Here is a 22,767-nt window from a genome sequence, read left to right on the forward strand (position 1 = left end):
AAAAAATTATCCCAAGTTTGTAAGCCTATCCCTTAGTCGCCTTTTAAAAATGACAAATGACTTTCATCATTTTAAATATGCTATGGGAAAGAGATGGAATGGTCTTATTCTTTTTTGTATTGGTGCCGGGAACCGAACGGTACTAAAGTAGACTAACTGTCACTTCTCCGGCCAGCATCAGGTTAACCAAGTTAGTAAGATCCTTCAGAAGCTCGCTGCCGGCGGTCCCGCAATCGCCGCCAATCAAGTCCTTAAGATGCTGAGGCGACAAACCATTGTGATGCTTGAATTTTAATAAATATGGGTACCTAGGTACGTAGGTACAGACAATACAAAATTTTATCAAATTTTTGGATGACTAGATCTATCTTATTGGTTTCCTTTGCCTACATACTTTTCATTTGATCTATTATAATAAAGATTATTTTGTATATCTAATCAGAATATTGCCTCTCTTGTTTTGTTGTGATGGATCACATCATCTAAATAAATGACGTGTCATAACTGACATTATCCATCTACGTGTGATATGAAGATACTTGGAAGATACCCTATCCTAGTTGACAGCAGGGATTACGATTGATGCAATGTTAAAAAAAATCACTACATATGTAATAGTTTGTCGTTAGTATAATTCTGGATTGATTTTCGCTCCAATTTAGGTATTCAGAATTTTAATCTTATATTCTAATCTTTTTATCTAAGTAAAGAAAGATATTTAAAAAAAAAAAACAGAAAATAATACAAAACATTATTATTATTATTTTTTTTGATTTGATTATCTACTAAGCTTTTTTGAAAGTAACAATATATCTAGGTACTTAATCATAATAAGTTTAATTTCCAAAAAAAAGAAAAGTACCTACTAATTCAGCCATATTTAAAATGATGAAAGTCATTTGTAATTATTGCGTTAAGAAATAAATCAATCGTAGGCCTGCTTTTACATAAGTCCCATGCGTTTGATTGTGTGAAAGCAACATTTCATTCTTCTAAACCAGTTGAAAATTGTTGGTAAACGAGGGTTGCCATTAAATATTATTCAGTCGTATTGAAAACATCGTCAACAAATTGTAGTTATAAATAAATTTAGTTCTTTCAATAAAGCTATAAAAGAAATACAATCGCACATACATACATATGGTCACGTCTATATCCCTTGCGGGGTAGACAGAGCCAACAGTCTTGAAAAGACTGAATGGCCACGTTCAGCTATTTGGCTTAACGATAGAATTGAAATTCAACTAGTGACAGGTTGCTAGCCCATCGCCTAAAAATAATCCCAAGTTTGTAAGCATATCCCTTAGTCGCCTTTTACGACATCCATGGGAAAGATATGGAGTGGTCCTATTCTTTTTTGTATTGGTGCCGGGAGCCACACGGCAATACAATCGTACAGTCGTGTTCTATAAGGTAGCATACTTGGGCCAGTTCTCTTCCTTGTACAAAATAAATGAACTTCTATCATCATTTAAACATTGGTGTGTCACGCTTGCAGATGATGTGTGTTTTATATAAGTATCAGATTAAACCAGAAATAAGAATAGATTTAAAAATTAGATAAACAGAACTTTTAAAGATAGTGTGTGATAGTTGAGTGGCTTAAATCAATAAACGTGATTACACACATATAATCACGTTTATAGCCCTTGCGGGGTAGACAGAGCCAATAATCTTGAAAAGCTGTTTGGCTTAATGATAGAATGGAGATTCATATAGAGACAGGTTGCTAGCCTGTCGCCTAAAAGAAGAATTCCAAGTTTATAAGCCTTTCCCTTAGTCACATAAGTGACTATTCACGTTTGTACCTAAACATTGCGGAGTAAATAGTCTTTTAAAGACTGAAAGGACAGATACAGCTGTATGGATTTAAGTATGATGCAATTGAGATTCAAATAGTATCAGGTTGCTTAACCTATTTATTTATCCCTTAGTCGTCTTTTACGACAATACTGGGAAAGATATGGAGTGCTTCTATTCTAAAGAATACTAAATCTTACAATCAATTCAACAAATAATCATACAGTCTTAACATGAAAGAAACTACATGAAAGAAATACCTACCAAAATTGAGGAAGATCAAGGACACAATTTCTTAGGTGTCACAATTAATTGTCACGTAAATTGAAAAGCACACTTTTAAAAAATAACAACAAGATTTCTAGTTATCTATAGTTAAACACTCTCAATATTGTCAGAAAACTCTTCAATTGATGTTGCACGAGCGACTTACTTTGGAAATATCTCACTTATGGAATTTTATATTGGGATAATTCCGTTATCGTCCAGTTTACTTTTGTTTTTAAAATGTATTCAGATGTGTTAAGAAATGTACTATTTAAGAAAGAGGGATATTCCTCCAGGCTTTAGTCCCGGTTGCATCCTCATTACTCTGGAGAGAAGCCCGCCCGGGGTATGCCTTTGACCATGGATTCTTGAGTGAGTCAGGTAGCGACTTCCATCTGACCTGCGCAATCTTTGCAAATAAATCTAACCCGTATTAGATTGATCATGGTAACGCTTCTAGTTGCCTGAATGTGCAGGTTTCCTCACGATTCTTTTACTTACCGTAAGATCATCGGTAATTATTCATATAGTCAAACTTTATTGAGGCACCAAACGGCCGGGTACCTACAAGTTTCCTAAAATACCTAACTAAAACATATTTTTTTTATTATTGACCTACAGTGTAATAAAATACTTACTACAAATATTCAGCTTATAAATATAAACTAATTACGTCGTTATACATCCATATAGTACGTCTATATCACTCGCAGGGTAGACAGAATCAAACAGACAATCCTGAAAAAACTGTTTGTCTTAATGATAGAAAAGAGACAGGTTGTTAGCCCACCGCCTAAAAGAAATAATTAATTTGTGCGATTTACCAAATATAAATGGTGAAATTTATAATAAAAGTGCATTAATTAATGGCATTATAATATTTAACAACTAACCTATCTGCGGAAATTAAAAGAAGTTTCATATTATTATTAAATTAAAAGCTATAGTGACCGAAATTTCAACGCGTCTCCGTGGGTAACGGATGATCTAAGGGTGGCAGTTCCTTCTTCCAGATTAATTAATAATTGTACCAAGTCTGGTATATTATGGAGTAAACAAGAGGTTTTGTAACAATAATAATATGTGAATTTTATTACATGTAATGTAATATTATGAAAAACAAATAAAATCAATCAATACATAAAATTAAAAACTTGCTTATCAATTGTCTTTTTCGACAAAAAACTGGTTAAATACCTATTAAGATCATCGTTTATATTAAAAAAAATACTCAATATAGGCGTTTATATTTATTGGTCTTGAAAAAGAATACAATTCCCATCCAAGCAGTTTTTCAGTAAATTCATATAATTGAAAAGGATCTCATTGTCATTCGACCTGTCTCTTACGACATCCAAACATTTCTCAATTCGAACATTGGTGAAGAGGGACTCCATGTCAAAACTCACCAATAATCATCTGGGTCCAACTTTATATGGCTCTACATTTGGATAAAATGTCTAGAATCTTTCACAAATTATGGTGTTTTTCCGACAAGTAGCTGCAAAACTAAGGCGACATACTTTGCAATGTCATGGTAGGGAAACATATCAGAGTCGATTGGCCACATTGGCACAATTTTTTTGTGTATTTTGGTAAGCTATATATACCTACATAATTTCGGTGGTTGTCATGGTTTGAGTCTACAGCTTCCCCATCCCGAGTTGGAGGACTACGCGCTTTTCTACAGGTGTATACTACAGTCCCTACCCTATTCAGATAACCTGACGCAGGTTAATGATGCATAATTTATGGAACCCTTACACCGATAAGACAAGCCTATGTACATGTTACGTGTTAAAAATTAAAACTGCTTACTCTCTTGTTATCTTGAGTCCATTTGCGCTGTTATCTTGTTTTTTTTAAAGTCTCCTGTCCCAAAAAAGAAAATTCTTCAGAGAGAGAGAGAGAGAGGGTTTACAAATATAGGTCATCTTTTACACTATTGATGTATTTGATTATCTACGTAACACAGCACCTTGCGCCTTAGGTGTTTAGATAACGAGTTCTAAGTGGGCGATCTCCAATGATGCGATAACAATTTATTATCTCGATTTGCATTGTACCTATATAAACAAGCATCCTTACGATTCTAAAGTACGTTTTAAGTGGACGCCGGACAGACAAGATGAAGGTTGCATTAGTACTTAGGTATGTTTACGAAACTTTTGAACTTTTATTCTTCATTTCGTCATACTTATACTATAATTTAAAAAAATATTGGTCAGTTTGTTATCAATAGACTCAAACTTACTGTACCGATGTTAATAATATTTGACACAGTAACACACAATCATTAAATTTTTTCTATAAATTCCGACCGGGGAACGGGAAGTAAAAATAAACGAACGAACGTCTCAGTCTTGAAAAGGCTGCAGGTTGTGCCGATCCCATAAAAAGACGTAATTTTTGATGTGTACTATGTTAGTTTAAAGAAGGTATAGCTGCAGTTAAACAATTTATAAGTTCTCTCACTTAGCTACAGAGAATACTTACTATAGATCCATATTTATCTTAACTGTGAAATATAATAATTCACAAAACGACCCGCTCCAGCTTCGCTCGCGTGGTGCAATGATACCTAATGTTATATACCTAACATTATGCACATAAAATGTATGACTAAATCTGCAGTCAAGGTCTTGCCCATATTTTGCTTTTACATTTCAAATCCAAAAATTATATCTTCAAAAATCATAAACAATGACTTCATCGTGTGGGCGCGTTACTATGTACCAGTTTATCCAACAATATCTAAATATTTTCATTTGTTCTCATTAACAGTGTGATAGCATTAGGATGCTCAGCTCTGGTAACCAAACAAGAAAGGAGATTTCCCGATGACTTTCTCTTCGGAACAGCAACTGCATCATATCAAATCGAGGGCGGCTGGAATGCTGACGGTAAAAAAATGTTTAACCAATGTACCATATATGTACATATTTATTTTATCAAAAGTATCTAAACACACAACTATCTGTATCTATGTACAATTGTACACTCTATTTTATTTATTTATTTATATACTGGAGCATTTAACACAGAAATGTCTTTGTTACAGTACATATGTTTTACATTTGTATATCTAGAAAACTGTTATAAAAAATTGTTTAACGTTCAAAATATGAATCGTCCGGATTTATGTTCACTTAGATTCCTGCCTTTATTTTCAGATAAAGGTGAGAACATATGGGACCACATGACACACAATCATCCGAACGTTATTAAAGATGGTTCGAATGGAGACGTTGCCGCTGACACATACCACAACTATAAGCGAGATGTCGAGATGATGAGGGAATTAGGTCTCGATGCGTACAGGTTTTCCCTTTCATGGTCCCGAATTTTACCTGATGGTCTCTCAAACCCCGTCAGCGCAGCTGGTATAGCTTTTTATAACAACTACATTGATGAAATGCTGAAGTACGGCATCACACCCATGGTTACTCTTTATCATTGGGATTTACCGCAAAAATTACAAGACCTAGGTGGCTTTGCCAATCCTCTATTCCCAGACTGGTTTGAAGAGTACGCTCGTGTTGTTTATGATAATTTCGGAGATCGAGTTAAACATTGGATCACATTCAATGAGCCCAGAGAAATATGTCTCGAAGGTTATGGGTCCACCACGAAAGCTCCAATCCTCAACGCCACTGGTATCGGAAGTTATCTATGTGCCAAATATCTCGTGCTTGCACACGCCAAAGCATACCATTTATATAACAATGAGTATAAATCTAGCCAAGGTGGCGAATGTGGTATCACGATCAGCGTGAACTGGTTCGGACCACTTACGGATACTGAAGAAGATAGGTTTGCGGCGGAAATCAGACGGCAAGCAGAGGTGATATAATTAAATTCATACTTTTGTAGATTGTGATTTTAATAGATTTTAGATTTGATCACTAATAACGCTTTTAATTTTTCAGTGGGGTCTGTATGCTGAACCTATTTTCTCAGAACAGGGTGGCTTTCCCAAGGAGTTTACGGAGCGAGTAGCTCAAAAGAGTGCAGAACAAGGATACCGCTCTTCTCGCTTGCCAGAGTTCACGGAAGAAGAGAAACAATTCGTGCGTGGTGCATCTGATTTCTTCGGTGTGAACCACTACACTGCGTACCTAATTTCTGCAACCGAACACATTACTCAAAATGTTGTTCCGTCCTTGTATGACGACGTTGGTGTAGGCGTGTATGTACCGGAAGAATGGCCTCAGTCGGCATCATCATGGTTGACGGTAAGATTTTAATACAGAAATGTGTACAGATTTCTATAGATCCTGCTGATATTTGCCCACGTTGGAATTCTAGTCCAATGTTGCCAATGAGCCATAAATTCGTTTGTAGATATAAGTTAATGGAATTCTTATCTATTTATATAGGTACTTTGATATTTTAAAAAGTCTTTATATTTAGTTTTACCTAATACAAATAAATACATTTTTGTAGGAATCACCTGACAGTATTCTCAACGTGCTAAATCATCTCAATCAAAAATATAACAACCCCAAATTCTACATCACTGAAAACGGTTGGTCCTCTCCACCATCGTCTGGATTGATAGATGATGACAGAATCCGATATTATCGAGCTGCCTTAGAAAACTGTTTAGATGCTATCGATGCAGGAGTAAGACTTCAGGGTTACATGGCATGGAGCTTGATGGATAACTTCGAATGGATGGAAGGTTTAACGTGAGTAATTTTATCTTCAAGTGTTTATGCCACCTAATATCTTTAATATCTAGATGTGACATCTGATAACCACACAGAGTTTATTTGTGATTAAAAAAGTTCGATCTATGCATGGTTTTATAACCCAGTAAACATAAAGTATAGGCATATCACAATGCTAAGAGCAGATGGGCGCATTGAGGAACTCTATTCTACTCTTTTCTTTGATTATTCAGTAGATAGTTGTAACGAATGATCAAGAATTTTCATACTGTTACTTTAATTAGCATTGCAATATAACAGTTATAATCAATAACAGTTGCTATAATGACTAGAGAAATTGAAATAGAAGGTACTTACGAGTAGGTACTTAACATGTTTTAACAATGTTTTTAGGGAAAGATTTGGTCTCTACCACGTCGATTTCGAAGATCCATTGCGCCCCCGGACAGCAAGAAAATCAGCATTCGTTTACAAGGAAATCATCAAAACTCGCGTCATCGACCACAGTTATGAACCTGCTACCATGACTATGACCATTGACGAAGGACGATAAATTTAATGATTTATGCAAGCAAGTTTTGGTTTAGAATAGTAATAAGTTAACTAGCTATGTAGGTACCTACATTACATTTAAATAAATCAAATAGACGCTATTGGTTTGTTGTATCACTTGCCTAAACTCTCTCTGACTCACCGCAGTATCTACATCCAGTTGCCTAAAGGTGCAGTTATCATACATACATATCATCACGTCTATATCCCTTACGGGGTAGACAGAGCCAACAGTCTTGAAAAGACTGAAAAGCCACGTTCAGCTATTTGGCTTAATGATAGAATTGAGATTCAAATAGTGACAGGTTGCTAGCCTGTCGCCTAAAAAAGAATCCCAAGTTTGTAAGCCTATCCCTTAGTCGCCTTTTACGACATCCATGGGAAGGAGATGGAGTGGTCCTATTCGTTTTTGTATTGGTGCCGGGAACCACACGGCACAGTTATACTTATTATCTTTCCCTCGCCAAAACAGATTAGAACCAAAGCTAATGTACAAAACTCAGTAAGGGCTCATTAGTATATAGCACAGGCTTTCAACCTGTAGTCCTGTAATGATTCGACCAAAGGCGCTCTAAAGTCTTACATTTTTATATGGTTTAGTAATCCACACTAATAAGATTTCTATTTTCGTATTTTTACTGAACCGATTTTGATAAAATTTGGTACACAGATAGAATTAGATTGAATAACAAAGGCTTATTTTTTCTATACCCACGGGGGCGAGGACCCTCAAAAGCTATTGTGTAAATAAAGTGGAATTACCAAACTTTTAATTAAGTATCAAACTGCTTTTTATTTCCCTATTCATACACGTCCTGCTGTTTGACCAATAGTTATTTGGCAAAATTACACTTAACAATGTTTGGTAAAAATTGCATCGCTACTTGATCGTTTTACTTCTTACATTTTACAAATAACTTTTACTTTCCTAATGATCAACACAATAGACTAGCATTTAGAATCGGAGTTATCAAACAAATCTAATATGTATCTGTTGATCTTAAACATATTTTTAAATATATCGATACTTTACGTCTACATTGCTGCATCTAAGCGTTCGTTTCGTTATTGCACTTTGTAAGACTGTGCGTTGTTTTATTTTCAAGTGTTTCGTTTATTATTTGACAAGTTGTTAGACCTATAATACATACTTTATGTTAATTCGTCGAACTTTGACCAAATAACGTCAGAAACATATTTTTGATTTAAGTAAGTAGTGAATAAAGCTAAAATTAGATTGCTGCCAGTACACAAAGGTCAGGTTTTATCGTTATAACTAATTTTTGTTCTAAAACTTTAGCATAAAATTCGTCGACTTTACTGAAAATATTAATTCTAGCAGAAACGTGATCGAGCAAAGACGAAGCGCTAGAAACTAAATTTAGATCTTAAGTAATACATACAAGTTAAAAATGCGACTCAACTGAAATCAAATGAGGCTGTTCTTTTAAATAGTCTTTGGAGAGTAGACTTCGCGACAACACCTACGCAGTAGGAGTTTTATGAGTCTTAACTATGGCCACGCTGGCTGGCCATTCACGATTACCTAAAAATTTCTACCTATGACATCTTGTTGTCAATGTCTGACTTAAAACTTAACCTTATTTAATTTATTTTCAACGTCAAGTCACAGGTGTCTTAGGGATGACATTGCTGATAAAAAATCGTTTTTATCTAATCGATTTATTTTTTAAGTATGAAAAATTGATTAATAAGTAATCGATTCAATTAATGTCATAATAAACGCCATATACATTATATCTATAGATTTATTCATTAAAAATAAACAACAGAAACAGTAAGTTCTTATATAATCAACACAAATTAAAGTTTTTAACAATCAAGTTTGAAATAAATACAAAAAGAATAGGACCACTCCATCTCTTTCCCATGGATGTCGTAAAAGGCGACTAAGGGATAGGCTTACAAACTTGAGATTCTTTTTTTAGGCGATAGGCTAGCAACTTGTCACTATTCGAATCTCAATTCTATCTTAAAGCCAAATAGCTGAACGTGGCCTATCAGTCCGCTCAGGACTGTTGGCTCTGTCTACCCCGCAAGGGATATAGACGTGATTATATGTATGTATGTATGTATGTAAGTTTGAAAAATGAAGTTTCAGCAACGAATAATGAATAACATATCAACCGAATGTCGGTAAAATACAGTTCATGGACTAACTCCATCTAGAGAATGTTTGATTAAATGAATTATCTAAACTGTTTTAAAAGCACAGATGGCGTTAATGTAATATTATGGAGCTATGATAGTTTCTTTGGCAGTTCGCGTTCCGTGCTCCAAGCCAGAAGACAAAAACGTAATGTCGGAGTGCATTTATAACATGATTATAAGAAAACGATTATTAATTAAAAAAAATTCAAGTATTAAAATCGACTTTTACTTAAAAAAAATTTTTTGGCCGATTATTTCCATAATCGATTATTTTTTCACATTCCTAGTGTTCATGTCGTCGTGTTCGATTCGATTGTTTGGGGAATTGTTTTTTTCTTTTCTGTTATCTAGTCATTTAACATAGATTATTACTAAATATTAATTAATTTTTTATTTTTGTGACTGACTGGATAAGTTTTGTGGTGTCTTTTTTGTCTACACAAATGATTTTTATCATTACTTTAGCACTCTATTTAGCTTCAGAAGTAGTGTCCGTAAAAGACAATTCAGTTACTTCTCACTCTCTCCATGGTATGTCTCCAATTTTTATAATCAGAATCTTAGATAAGATAGCCTGTGCCTAGAATCAGCTATTATATGAATGTGAACCTTGCATTCTCAATCTTTAGTTCCAAGTAAATTTAAAGAATTTGAAATAATTAGTAAGTAGTTTTACTCGTCGTTTAAGTAGTCTCGTTATCCTAATACCGAACTAATATCTCTGTTTGTTGGTTCTTTTTTTCTCTATTTCAGAATTAATCTTATGCCGATTATGTGGCTCTGAACTGTCTTCATCTAACTACATTATTAATTCTAAAATAAGCCTAGACTCAGAAAACACATTCAATGAGACTTTATTTGGAAAAGAAGTATTTGTGCAGGTGTTGAGTGCTAATTTCATGTCAAATATACCTATCATTACATTTGGTCACTCTGAGTGTTTACCTATCGAGGAGGTAAGGAGCATGAAATGACTGTACAATGTCTGGCAAAGCCAAAGAATTGTTGGAGGGAAAGGGTGCTGGAGATTTCAGTTCTGTGCTAAGTTCCTTTCTACCAAGAGTTCTATCTATGTAAATATATACTCTTAACTGCTAGACATTGTACAGTTTAGCCAGGAGCATTTTACAAAAGAGAGATATTACCAACTACTGGACTTGATTAATCCAAAACCTATAAATTTCCAGTGGTCCGAAATTGAGTCATGGTTTCCTGATTACCTATGGAAAGTCTGCATCTGCCCTGCTTGTGGGGAGATTATTGGATGGGTGTTTCAACCCACAAATCAATTAAAAAACGGAACATCAAATATATTTTTTGCTCTTGACCTACACAGTCTGATTGGTGAAACCTGTAAATATGAGAAGTTTTTTTTTATTTCCAGACTTGTGTTGTCAAAATGATGAGGGTTGTTTCATCCACATTCATTGTGTATTCTTCTTACATGTGCCTTAGTGTGTTTAAGATTTTGTTTGGTCTGCAGGTCATCTGAATGGTTTTTCATATTTTCCATTTTAGTGATTAATATAAAACACTTCAGTCATAATTAATAAAATAGGAAACAAACTTTACAAACCAGCTAACCACATTAAAATCTTTAAAATTGATACAGAACTCAAAAAAGCAATGGTATGCTTCATTAAATTATGGCTTTATTTTTTTATGCTACTTATTAGTATTGACATCTGTTTTATAATGATGAAATTTTAAACCATTATATGTATACTTTGGCATCTTGGGCACTTCACTGGGTACTTTTATCATCCCTCATCCACAGTACGGATTTATCCATTTAATTAATTGTCTTTTTAATTTTTAAATAAGTCATTAATCTGCCCTAAAATTTGTACTTGCCTCTAGTTTTTACTAATTTTAAGTAAATTATTCATCCATCGCATGGTGTCTTTAATAAATAGTTCTTAGTAAAATCTTTACCAAAAGGTTGATTGAATAAGAAGTCTGTCCATCTCTGAATGTTGATTCTGTCAATAAACCACGATTCCTTTTAAACTGTCCTTGAGTGTTTCTTATTGGTTCTGTCTACCCCATAATGGATAAGAGTGTGATATGTGTTTGTTTGTGTCTAGAGAGTAATCTATGCATTGTGGTTACTTGAGGCATCATAGGTTGCCTGGTCATTTATTGGACAAATGGTTTTGGAGTAACTTGTGTTGAATTTATTTTGATACTATTTTACTATACTATTCATATTATCAGTAGCAATATGTATGTAATATTTATTGTTTACAGTTCTCGACTCACTGATCAAAAATCCTTACAACTGATTAGATAACTACATATAAGATGTCAGCCAATGATACGCTCTCTGTTGAAGACAAGGAGTTTCTTGCTCAATGTGAAGAAGAATTTAAAGATAGATTCACAGATAAAGATGAAGAATTCATGAAAATATTGAACGCTGAGCCATCAACACCACCTATTGTGTCTCCATGGTGGACCCCACAAAATTCTGGCCGCCAGAATGACCACCGCAACAACAAACGGCATCGTTATGAACAGCACGGCGGCGGCAGAGACCGGTACGGAAGGAGAGACCATAATAACAGGAGAGACCAAGATAGAGCAGACTATCAAGATCACAGAGGATACAATGACTATGGAGACCGAAGCTATGGCTACCATAATAAGAGACATCGTTACTGATGGTTGTGTATTAGTTTTAAGTAAAATTGGAGATTTTTAATAAAATACATTAACTCTTCTCAAAAGAATATATTCTCAATTATTATGGCTTGATTTACATTTTAACAACTTATAAATTACATAATAAATCACCAATAAAGTAATGCAGCTACAGCAATCGTAAGATGGAAATCATAACAGAATAAATTAATATTAAATTTCTCATTGCTACTCAACAATTCTAATGATTATAAATTTGTAACAATAATTATGCCGATATAATTTTAAAACCTAGGTGTTTTCTATTTCATTCATGATGCACAAACAATAACAATGTCAATCTCCAGAATACATCTGCGCATGGTCAGCTCATTGTTCATTGGGTACAATCAAACAGCTACTTTATAATTTTTCGATGCTTGTACTTTCTCCCATCAAATATTGCAGCGTCACGTGGCCTCACAAAAATATATATCTTCACTAATCTCAAATAGGAATACATCGTATATACATGAAAACAATGTGAGCGCCGACACCAGATGCGCTCATATCCGACAAATAAATAATGTAATACGACCAGATATATCGAGTAACATCATGCTAAGTGACACGATTACTAAGCACAATGACAATTACATTTATCAAGCTCTCTAAGATAACTATTTAAAATATTTTTACTATTTAATTAATATTATATATCGGCTACTCATCTCTGTACTGAAGCATTTATCACAAAATAATTTTACATTCTTACAGATTTTCAAAGTTTTTTGTTGTATGCAACATTCACACCGTGCTCCCACTATCACTACAGCATGCATAGTGAGAACACATAATGAAGTTTTATTAAAACCACGCAAACATTACTAGGTACATGAAGTGATAAAACACATTATGACAAAATGCGACCATATTTAATCAAATCACAGTGAAGTGTAACATAATTATGCTCACTAACTTAATATTATGACTCAATACATACACAAGATAATACAGAACACTACATAAATTAATCAAACTGCCCAGTGTTTTCAATAGAATTTTATCTGATACATTTTTAACGATATGTCAGTCAAAGCCATTTGCTTTGGCAAGCTTTTTAATAGTTGTGATGGGGGCCTGAAGTCTGAAGGAGCGTTCAAATGGGTGAACTATAACGTCATCAAAGTTCACACTGGGGAGCACTAAAAGATGTTTAAACAGAATGATCAAATCTTTAAATATAAAATACAACATAACATTATACAATGATTTTATCGTTACAAATACGTTTTAATCTTAACAACAATGCACGATATAAATTGTATGAATTGACACGTAAGATCGGAGCGGCGAGCGAGGCTCGGCCGCTATGTGTGAGCTCCTTCCTGCTCGATCACTTTCAACTTACATACGAATGACAATTGACTAGGATTAATGCACTTGCTCTGTCTCGCGGCTCCGCCTGCGAGCGAGGCCGGCACTCGATCCGAACACGTCTCTAAATTCGGAGAGGATGAAAACATTGGTCAGATTTCAGTACGTTTGACTAGAAATGCGCGTAGACGTTAGCAATAGGTATTGTCTCCGTCGCGGCCGGGCGCGGTACGTTTCGAGTCAATGCGAGTACAAAATCGTTTTCAGACTCATCGGGTAAAGTCTAAAAGACTGACTTGTAAAAGTGTCAAATCTTCGTAGCAAATTTCATAAGATAATCTAAAGCTTATATTGATTTTGAAAGTAGAAACGTGGGGCGTCGTTCTCGCCGCTCAGATGAAGGTCCAGCATTCCATGATCTTGACTATGAAGTCCTCGCGGGTTGTGAGCGGCTCGTTGCCGTACGTGGTGCAGCGCTGCGTGCGGCCCAGGTACAGGTCGCCGTCCAACCACAGACCAAACTTGCCGCTGTTAACATTATTTTCAATCAAGTACAAGACAACAACAAATAAAATGAGAATTAAAAGCTTTACAATCGCTAAGAAATCTAGTTGGTTTTCGCAAAAAAGCTAAGAATATTATAAACAGACAAGGCTCAAAATTGGTCTAATTATTAAAGGAACTCATACGCAGACAAACATGTTTCTCTGTGTATCAGTTTTCGTATAATTCGACTCTGACTGGGCATGAAAAATACATATAAGTTTAAACAGATTTATTAATAAACATTTAAAGAAGTTGTCGAGCACTTACTCGCCAGCGCCAATAGATATGTTGTCCGCACTACCTCGAATAAAATACATGTTGTCTCCAGTCCATCCCCAATACTTGAATTTCGTTTTGACTGGTGGTGGTTGATCTGAAAAGAAAAAAAATCCTTTTCTAATACTTTTCAAGTTTATTTATCTTTTTAATAATTTAAGTGTCGAATCCAAAGTAATGCGAATATAAGAAGTTAATGTAAGGTTTGCGGCAAGTGAAAAAATTAGTCTTAGCTCCCTTCCGAAAAGGAGCCTGATATTTATGTTTGTATATAAAACAAACAATGTCTAGTAGTCAAAGGCGTTATTAAATTAAACTTATTTTTAGGCGGTAGGTACTTCGTAAATTCTTACGCTCTCCCTTAGCTATAACATCATTCGATAACAAAACAAACAATAGGCTATTTGACTGTATTAAAAATATACATTTCTTTTATGTCATCAGTCTTAATATTATTTTTGTGGAGCGATTTGTAATAACGCGAGATAAAAATATTGCATTATTTAAACAAAATCCGTCTCAGAAAATTAGGTTTTTATATGCAGCTGTCACGTGACTAAAAACGAACGTGATTGGCTATTTCTATTATGACGTCAATTATCCATAAACAGACTGTGGATCGTACCGTTCCTTAGTGTTCGCTATTATTTTTCAAGATTTTATAAGTGTTTGATCGCTCAGGTTTACTCAGATAACATAGGTATTTAATATCTAATGGAAACCAATTCCGCGAAAGCTGACAGTTGAAACCTACCAAAAGTGGACGCAATAATGGTTGGAAGAAGAAATCTGGATTGTCTTCTTCAAAGACAATTCAGATTTCTATGCTGCCGAACTAAGGAATCTGAAAACATCAATTTAAGTATATCTTGGTAACCACTGATCTGAGATCATGATCTGAAACCACTTCTTACGAATATTCAAATCCATCGGCATAGAAAAAAACAGTTTCGTAGGAGATTTTATTGTTGTATTAGTGCATTGAGGCACGGCACAACATTTATAGGAACTCATTTTAATAATTTTCACACATATGACGTGGCACAAGTTAAATAAAACAAGAGAAAATCAAAACTTTTCGAAACACCAACAAGCTTTGTATGATATTTACACGAAATTTACGTCACTGCATGCCATGGCCGCCATATTGCTAAAAGTCGCGTTTTGGCGGCATATTTGAATATTTCATTTTCTTTTTCGATTTTTTAATAAAATAGCTGTAATAAAGGCAGAAAAGTATTTTTGTAGGGCTCCTTATAAACAAATAAATACCCTAAGATAGTTTTTAGAACTTTGTCAAATAGCCTATTGTGGCAAGCGGAAAGATGAAGTCTATGAAAAAGGTGTGATTTTATGTTTAGAAAAATATTTTGACATCAAACCATTAGAAAAATTAACTCATTGCATACCTCCTTTCTCATCCTTGTGTTCGTCCTCGTCTTCTTTCGGCTTATCCTCCGAAGCCGGCAGCGGGGGCTGCGAGGGACGCCTTTCCTCGACTCTCTGGAACGAGAAGAGTAGCGACTCGCCCGTGCCGTAAAAGTGTTCCGACGGGCGCAACGCGCATGACGTCAAAGCTCCGAAAACCTGGAAGGAATTTTTTAGAATGAATATTTAATGTGAATCTGGTAACTTTTCTCCTTTTTCCTTCTTTATCTCTTTAAGTATTTATTATGAAATATACTTAGTATCGTTGAGTTAGGTATACCAAATCCCAAGTCTCGAATTCGTTATTCATCCCGTAAGAAAAACATGTAATTTAATCAACCATAACACTACTGGCCTGGCGCCTGTTTTCTGTTGGAAAATGTTGATTGGCTACACATTATGCAAATTTATTTAAAAATAGATACTAAGTAGAGATTCTGTAAAGGTCAAGTAACTAGGTATTGGACAAAACATATTGAATTTATTTTATTTAGATATTTTTTATTTATGTCTGCACCTTGATAGGTGTGGGTGTGTGTCTTGGAGGGTAATCCATGCATGACTGTAAAGATCAAAAGGGGAACCAAATCTTGCTGTAACTTTAGCTAACAAGAAATGGAACAAAGTCTTACGATCGCAATACCTCAGTGGGAAAAATAAACAATATTAAAATACTGAATGTATTGTTTAATTGTTGTCGTGGGGTGCCGGCAGAGTAGAAAAGCACCACCCCGTATCTTCCTGTGGGTACCGTAAAAGCGACTAAGGGATAGGCTTATAACTATTAACTTGGGATTCTTCTTTTAGGCGATGGGCTAGCAACCTGTCACTGTCTGAAACTCAATTTTATCAAGCCAAAAAGCTGAACGTGGCTGAACGTGTCTACCCCGCAAGGGATATAGGCGTGACTATATATATGTATGTATGGGCAGAATCACCTCCTACGCTGATATCCCCTCATTTCCGGGGAGGCCTTAGTCCAGTAGTGTGTTTTTATGGGCTGTTAAGGTAAAATACTGACAGGATTTAAAAAAAGAGAAATAACTCACATTGTTGTCAGTGTCCTGTATGACGAGCAACACCGGGCTGTCGACCCGCTGCATCTTGCGGTACATAGAGGAGAGTGAGAACCCGTGCTGGCTCGTGCTGAAGGCGAGCGACCACATATAGCCTTGCGCGCGCGCAGGCAGCACCGAGCAAAGCTTCTCTCTGAAAATTAAATTTTCATTTACATGTTTATCAAGGTTTTGCAACTTTAACACCTTATTCTAACAAGGAACAAATAATTCCTTCCTTTCTCCTTCTCCTGACTAAAGTCCCGGTTACATCCTCTCTAGAGCGGCGAGGATGAAAGGCGAACCCTTGACTATGAATCCTGGATTGAATCCAGTGAATCACAAAAAGTGACTACCACCTAACATCTGCAATCTTTGCAATGGAACCTAAACCTATAGGCTTTTGAAAGTGCCATTTCCATGGTTTGAATGAAGTTAAAAAGTTTTAAATAATCCTTATTACTACTTAGTCCCAAATGATGCGAAAAAGATTCCCAAGGGGTGGGTTATACGCGAGTATGTATCAGGTATCCGATCCCAATAAATATTGACACTTAAGATCATAAACTTCGTTGTAAATAGTACACATTCAATAACTTATTTACTATTTTCCTAACAAAAAGTCAACAGGTCGCATGTCATTGTTACGTACCTGTGTTCCATTGTGAATATCTCCGAGGTGCCGATGAGGTCGGGCGGCGACAGCTCCATGTCGACGGAGGCGCCCGACGAGTACAGTGCGCGTCGCAGTTCATCGCTCATCGACAGTACCTGCACATCACGCTTTTATTAACATTTGCTAATCAATATATTCAAAGTATATTCCAGGTTGCATTTTTAGTGGTAACTATTTTGGTGGCTTCAGAGCCCGTCCTCTATAAACGAATCTAGGTAATTTGACGAAGACACGGATTGCTATTTGGAGGAAGAATGGGAAAGACGCTGTAGACCGGATAAAGTGGAGAGGGCTAAAGCAAACTTGCATGAAAAGATAGTTTGTGAATAGTTCACAACATTAATTAATACCCGTGTAGAAGTAACGGTAATGCATCATTAAATCAAAAGCAAATGTTTGACTCCGCGAAAACCGGTATAGGGCGGGCGCGGATCAGACATTCTGAAGATTGAGATAAATAGCTTGCTGACGCTTTTTATTTAACTACATCAACTAGATGTAAGTACACATATAAGTTATGAGCAATATTCAATGGGGATTTTTTCTATCTGTACAAATTCTATAATAAGTGACATCACAGCTTTAATTTGAAACTGATTGTATTGTATTGTAGACACCTATGAGGTCTGAAGGCAATAATAAGTCTTTGCTAGCATTAATCTGCATGCAATCAATGCTATAGGTATCTAACCATGCAAAAATTCAATGTAAATATTGCGTCGGAACATTATCATGGAAACAACGCAATTTGTATGCAAGAAATAAGTAGATACATAACCGATGTGCTATATCATGCTCGGAACAATAAGAATTGATAATTAATTTGATAAAGTTCATAGAGTTCATATTTTTGAATGATTTTATAGGTCACTTTGACATGAAAAATTATCAAAATGATGATGAATAGGGTGCATTGAATGAAAGGATGCATTTTATAAAAACACTACAGTTCACATTCAACATACATAGCGGATCCATTAGATGAGTGCTTTAAGTATTTATAAACATTCCATTGTGTGCTACTAAAAAAACAGTGTCCCATTAATTAATTACCAAATTATGTGTAATTACTACAAATAAGAGGTTTTAAAACTATGATGAAATATAAATCTAAAGTACTTATTTAACATACCTTTTAGAGCAAATATACTTTATTAGAGTAAGACGACCTTTGGTTTTACCTTTGCAATATTCATTATCAAGAAATTTAGAACGATTTAAAGAATCTGAATAAAAAAAATATCTGCATCAACTTAAAATTATGTGTCGTTTTTTTTTCAATTTTATACACTCGCTTATAATTTATTGTGCCACTTAAAATGACTCCTATCATTTGTATTTTTTATATCCTTTAGCCTTTACCTTAAAATGGATTATTTTTATAGCCACTCATTAAATATAAAGCGGTTGTTTATTTAAAAATAAAAGTAATAAAAAATTATATTTTCCGTTAATTAATCAGTACTATGGATCTGTAATAACCTCAATTGACAAGATAGTATAAATTCAACAATGTTATAGTTTTTAAAATCAAGAAAACCAGAATGTAAGCTGCCCTTACCTACTTTAAAAAACTCTTTGGTTTCTCACCTCACATATGGAATGTATCGTGGCCCGCCGCAATGAATGTAGAGTCCCTTTCTTGTTTTTAGGAAGCCCATGTTTATCACATATTGAATGAATAGTACCCCTTCTTCGAGCTGTTATGCTCATCATGGTCATTTCCACATCCTTCAATTTATTGACTGCAATTGCTTTTATCCTTCTGACCACTTTTCGTATGAAACTTAACATTTTCACTGCGACGTAATAGAATTTAGTTTGAAGTGATGTTATACAGATTTTAATGACACGTTTCCTCTCTGTTTATGTAATGCTGTAGCTGCAATTTTATGGTTGTAAACCTACAATGGCCATGGTGGCCTCTCTGCTTTTCCAATTATTTCCCGAGTATGAACATTATGCCAATTTTGTGGTTCGCGCGAAGTGCCGGCATGAGGATAAGAAAACAAAACGCTAACTATCGCGGCATAGCGTCTTTCTTCACAAGAAAACTTGGTTATCGATTTTATCGCCAATAATTTACAATACACAATTTGATACAGAAATATATGGGATTACGCGAGGATTATGGTTGTTGAAACGCAATAAAATTAGCGATAACAACGCATGATATATGCACTGCACTTTAAGAACGTACCATATTTCTTGCAACAAACAAATTGGCGACGATAAACTTAGGAAAACTGACGCACTTTACTTCACCTGCGTTAAACTTGACTGATTTAAAGTAAACTTGTTTAAACTGAATCGGTGGCCCTGGGTAGAGTTTATGGTGACAAAAGGACGTTAATACCCAGTGGGTCGTCGAAGGCTGTTGATGATGATAATAACAACTTGTGTAGAAGTCTCCACTGTTGGGATGATCCAAAATTTAATCTATGAACTGTAATTTATTTGTGTAATTTTTCCCATATATATTTATTTATTTACTGTACAGTGTAAGTACTACAGATTCGTAAAGTAGGTAAACGCCCGCTCTTCCATTCAAAAATTTGAAATTTTTAGATTTAGTTTCCATGTAATGGTTTGGACAGATTGAGATATAAAATTTTGAATACATTTTGGACACTTGCATATTTCAAGTGAAAGTTCCTTTCTTCGTAGTTTCCACCTCGAACCTGCATTGTACGAACAGCCTAAATATCGTCGATATAAACTCAGCATTAGCACTAATACTGTGATATCCTATCAGACAATGTCGGCACCAATCGATGCCATGTAACACTTTGCTGATAAGCAAGTTCATACAATGGTGGGTGGTCTATATTATGTAGGTACTATCGATTGTTGCCGGGTTTCCCAAATTTTTGAATAACAAGACAATTTTTGCGCTACTTTATTTTACTAGAGACGTAGAACCAAGCTCAGACTAAATGTGCACCGATATAGCAATGTTTCGTTGAAATACATGCTTGTCTCATAATCTACACTCATAATCTATGCTGACCAAGTTTCCTTTTAAAAATATACAGATCAGCATTCCGCACTGGCTTTCCACTTGCACTATAGTTATGTGGACCTTCTATGAGAATTGGTTTACAGGTAAGACTGGTAAAAACCTCAGTATTGTGGTTTATAAGTTGGCTGTACCGGCGGTAAGTTCCTTTTTATAGGATGGAGAAAAAATATTTTTTCAAGTAATTTCTAAAATAAATTCAATGATAATTCACAAGTATTATTGTCGATATTCAATTAATTCTATCAACAACGTACCAATTCTAAAAGCTTGCAGTAGACCGTTCAAGATTTCTAGCTGTTTAGCCAGTCTATCGTTGCTTTAACTCGTTCTAATAATTGTGTGTCGTAAAACCCCAATTACAACACGTTAACGTCTTATTTTACCATGAGAAGCCGGTCCAATGCACCAACGCGGTATAAATTATGCATTTTATAAAACAGTCATGAATTCATTTATTAAGCAACAGAGGTCAAATAACGACCGAGCACAAATGCAATCTTATATCGTGAGATTAATTCTTAATTTGTTAGAAATTTCTCGAATTGTAAAACATACTCTTACTGATTAATATAAATAGAAAGAATTGCGGCAAAATAAATTTATAAGTAGACTAATGTATACTGGACCAACTGCATAAATGTATTATAGGTAAGTAATAAATAATGTACTTTCTTGAAAAGCAAGTATTAGCTTGTTTTAACTAGTATTGATCACTTTAGGTAATTGAGTTGGTAGCGCGTTTCTTTTTTACTAATGTAATGGATTTAGTTATTCGTGCATGGCAGTAAAGCTTCAAGAGCCTTGAAATTTATGCTCAACGGCAAATTGATAAACTATGCATTATCAGGGCTTTATAGAGTCGGGTTCTTATGCACCTGACCATTTATGTATTAACTCCTAGACCTTGCGATGCGACCGAGACCAGCTTGTGATAAATTTTCTACGAAACAAACATTTCGAAAATTCAAGAATGTCATATCACATTTGCATAAAGAAGTGATTTAAATATGTTACCTTTTAAATGAATCTTATATAAAATGCCTACTTACAGAACAAAGTCCAACTTATATACGATTAACCGTATAGTTTTAAGTTAATCTATTCCGTGATCACGCTACTATATCGAAGAACAAAAACAAATCCGCATGTTTTATTTGAACGTCTGATCATCACGTAAGCATAAAAAAATGCCATAACATGCACAGAATTGGCAGTTGTTTTACCTGGCAATGCCATCTCAACGTATCAAAACAAGCGAGGAATTTTATCAAAAAATGAATAATATGCACGCCAGCAAATGTCCCTCACATTTGCTTTCCGAATCGAGTGCGCTAACGGTATGTAGTTCTACATGTGCCTCACCTTATCACTTTCAAAACTGGAGGACTTCTCGGGCGCCGCCGCGGGTCCCAGTCGCACCATTTCTATCCATTTCATAGTCTGCATCTTGTCTAGGTTTCACACATCAAATTATATCGCCAACACAGTGCACCAGAAAAAACACGACTTCCACATCACAATTGCCAACGCTTAATTTAGAAATCACCCACGCGATTACAAGGTCTCGTAACCAAACACTGAACACTCGAGTCGCATGCGTCTGCTTATAAACAAGAAACGTTTGTTTTCGGTACTGCGTACCGGTTCGGCTTAATGAGCTCTTATTGACCGCGGAAACAGTACTAGTTATTGTGTGGAGCGGCCGATGTGAAGAGTTCCAAGTGTGATCTATTGGGTTTTAATTCAACGTAGTCACTGCACGAGCGAGTACGGTGTCTCGGCGCCGCGTGGAAACTACGATCGAAAAGAAAGGCCACGGCTGCGTGAGCCCCACCGCGGCTGAAATTGCATACTTCTGTCGCACGGAAACCCATTCATCCATAACCAGCGGCCAATTAAAGTCTGCACGATTGAAAATCGCTAGGTATATAGGAAACATGTGTCAGCGGCTCGTTGATGTCTAATACGGTAGAGTTGGAAACGCCATAGAGGGAAGATATAATTACCTGCGCTGGTTGACAGTGTGGCCATTGTGCTGTGATTGATACGATATTACGCGTAAATCCACGAAGACAATATTGGCTTAAACACGCCAAGCGAATACTCTAGTTGCAACGGGTTTAGAACAAATATTATTACAAGCAATAGCATAAAAAAAATTGCGCAATTGACATACCAAATTAAATTCTGTAGTACTTTAATCTTTACTAATTATAATTTATGACGGTAATATTAATCAAATCTTTTAAAATTTAAACAGCGTGGTTAGATAGATTGTTGGATGAGGCAATTTCAATGATG

General features: G+C 35.3%; 4 protein-coding genes across 19 annotated transcripts in view; 3 read left to right on the plus strand and 1 right to left on the minus strand.

Moving 5' to 3' along the window:
• Positions 1-4,068: 4,068 nt before the first annotated feature.
• On the plus strand, positions 4,069-7,393 carry LOC106136935 (myrosinase 1). The gene is made up of 6 exons (XM_013337621.2): positions 4,069-4,218; positions 4,852-4,970; positions 5,241-5,911; positions 5,997-6,302; positions 6,514-6,758; positions 7,134-7,393. The coding sequence occupies exons 1-6, from the start codon at positions 4,196-4,198 to the stop codon at positions 7,291-7,293; spliced, it is 1,524 nt and encodes a 507-aa protein (XP_013193075.1). The 5' UTR covers positions 4,069-4,195; the 3' UTR covers positions 7,294-7,393.
• A 2,350-nt stretch (positions 7,394-9,743) lies between these two features.
• Positions 9,744-12,559, plus strand: LOC106136934 (uncharacterized). The gene is made up of 4 exons (XM_013337618.2): positions 9,744-9,995; positions 10,218-10,420; positions 10,652-10,817; positions 11,715-12,559. Exons 1-4 carry the CDS (start codon positions 9,908-9,910, stop codon positions 11,747-11,749), a joined length of 492 nt encoding a protein of 163 aa, XP_013193072.1. The 5' UTR covers positions 9,744-9,907; the 3' UTR covers positions 11,750-12,559.
• Positions 11,769-12,128, plus strand: LOC132901731 (RNA guanine-N7 methyltransferase activating subunit). Its single transcript, XM_060953336.1, has one exon. It carries the CDS (start codon positions 11,769-11,771, stop codon positions 12,126-12,128), a length of 360 nt encoding a protein of 119 aa, XP_060809319.1.
• LOC106136932 (nuclear receptor coactivator 7) overlaps positions 12,183-22,767 on the minus strand; it is a 106,889-nt gene continuing 96,304 nt past the window's right edge. For all 16 annotated transcript variants that reach the window (XM_060954619.1, XM_013337613.2, XM_060954622.1 and 13 more), the window contains 5 exons: positions 17,421-17,539; positions 16,763-16,922; positions 15,695-15,872; positions 14,277-14,382; positions 12,183-13,991 (listed from right to left, as the gene is read on the minus strand). In XM_060954619.1, the coding sequence (XP_060810602.1) occupies positions 13,856-13,991; positions 14,277-14,382; positions 15,695-15,872; positions 16,763-16,922; positions 17,421-17,539 (699 nt within the window). In that variant the 3' untranslated portion in view covers positions 12,183-13,855. The remainder of the gene's footprint in view (positions 13,992-14,276; positions 14,383-15,694; positions 15,873-16,762; positions 16,923-17,420; positions 17,540-22,767) is intronic.

The sequence above is a fragment of the Amyelois transitella genome, chromosome 4 (genome assembly GCF_032362555.1).
Source record: "Amyelois transitella isolate CPQ chromosome 4, ilAmyTran1.1, whole genome shotgun sequence".
NCBI lineage: Eukaryota > Metazoa > Arthropoda > Insecta > Lepidoptera > Pyralidae > Amyelois > Amyelois transitella.

Coding starts and splice junctions, on each gene's coding strand:
- LOC106136934 (XM_013337618.2), top strand. CDS start 9,908: ATGATTTTTATCATTACTTTAGCACTCTATTTAGCTTCAGAAGTAGTG. Junction 10,421..10,651: donor AGTGTTTACCTATCGAGGAG/GTAAGGAGCATG, acceptor ATAAATTTCCAG/TGGTCCGAAATTGAGTCATG. Junction 10,818..11,714: donor CAGTCTGATTGGTGAAACCT/GTAAATATGAGA, acceptor TATTGTTTACAG/TTCTCGACTCACTGATCAAA.
- LOC132901731 (XM_060953336.1), top strand. CDS start 11,769: ATGTCAGCCAATGATACGCTCTCTGTTGAAGACAAGGAGTTTCTTGCT.
- LOC106136935 (XM_013337621.2), top strand. CDS start 4,196: ATGAAGGTTGCATTAGTACTTAG. Junction 4,219..4,851: donor AAGGTTGCATTAGTACTTAG/GTATGTTTACGA, acceptor TCTCATTAACAG/TGTGATAGCATTAGGATGCT. Junction 6,303..6,513: donor CGGCATCATCATGGTTGACG/GTAAGATTTTAA, acceptor ACATTTTTGTAG/GAATCACCTGACAGTATTCT.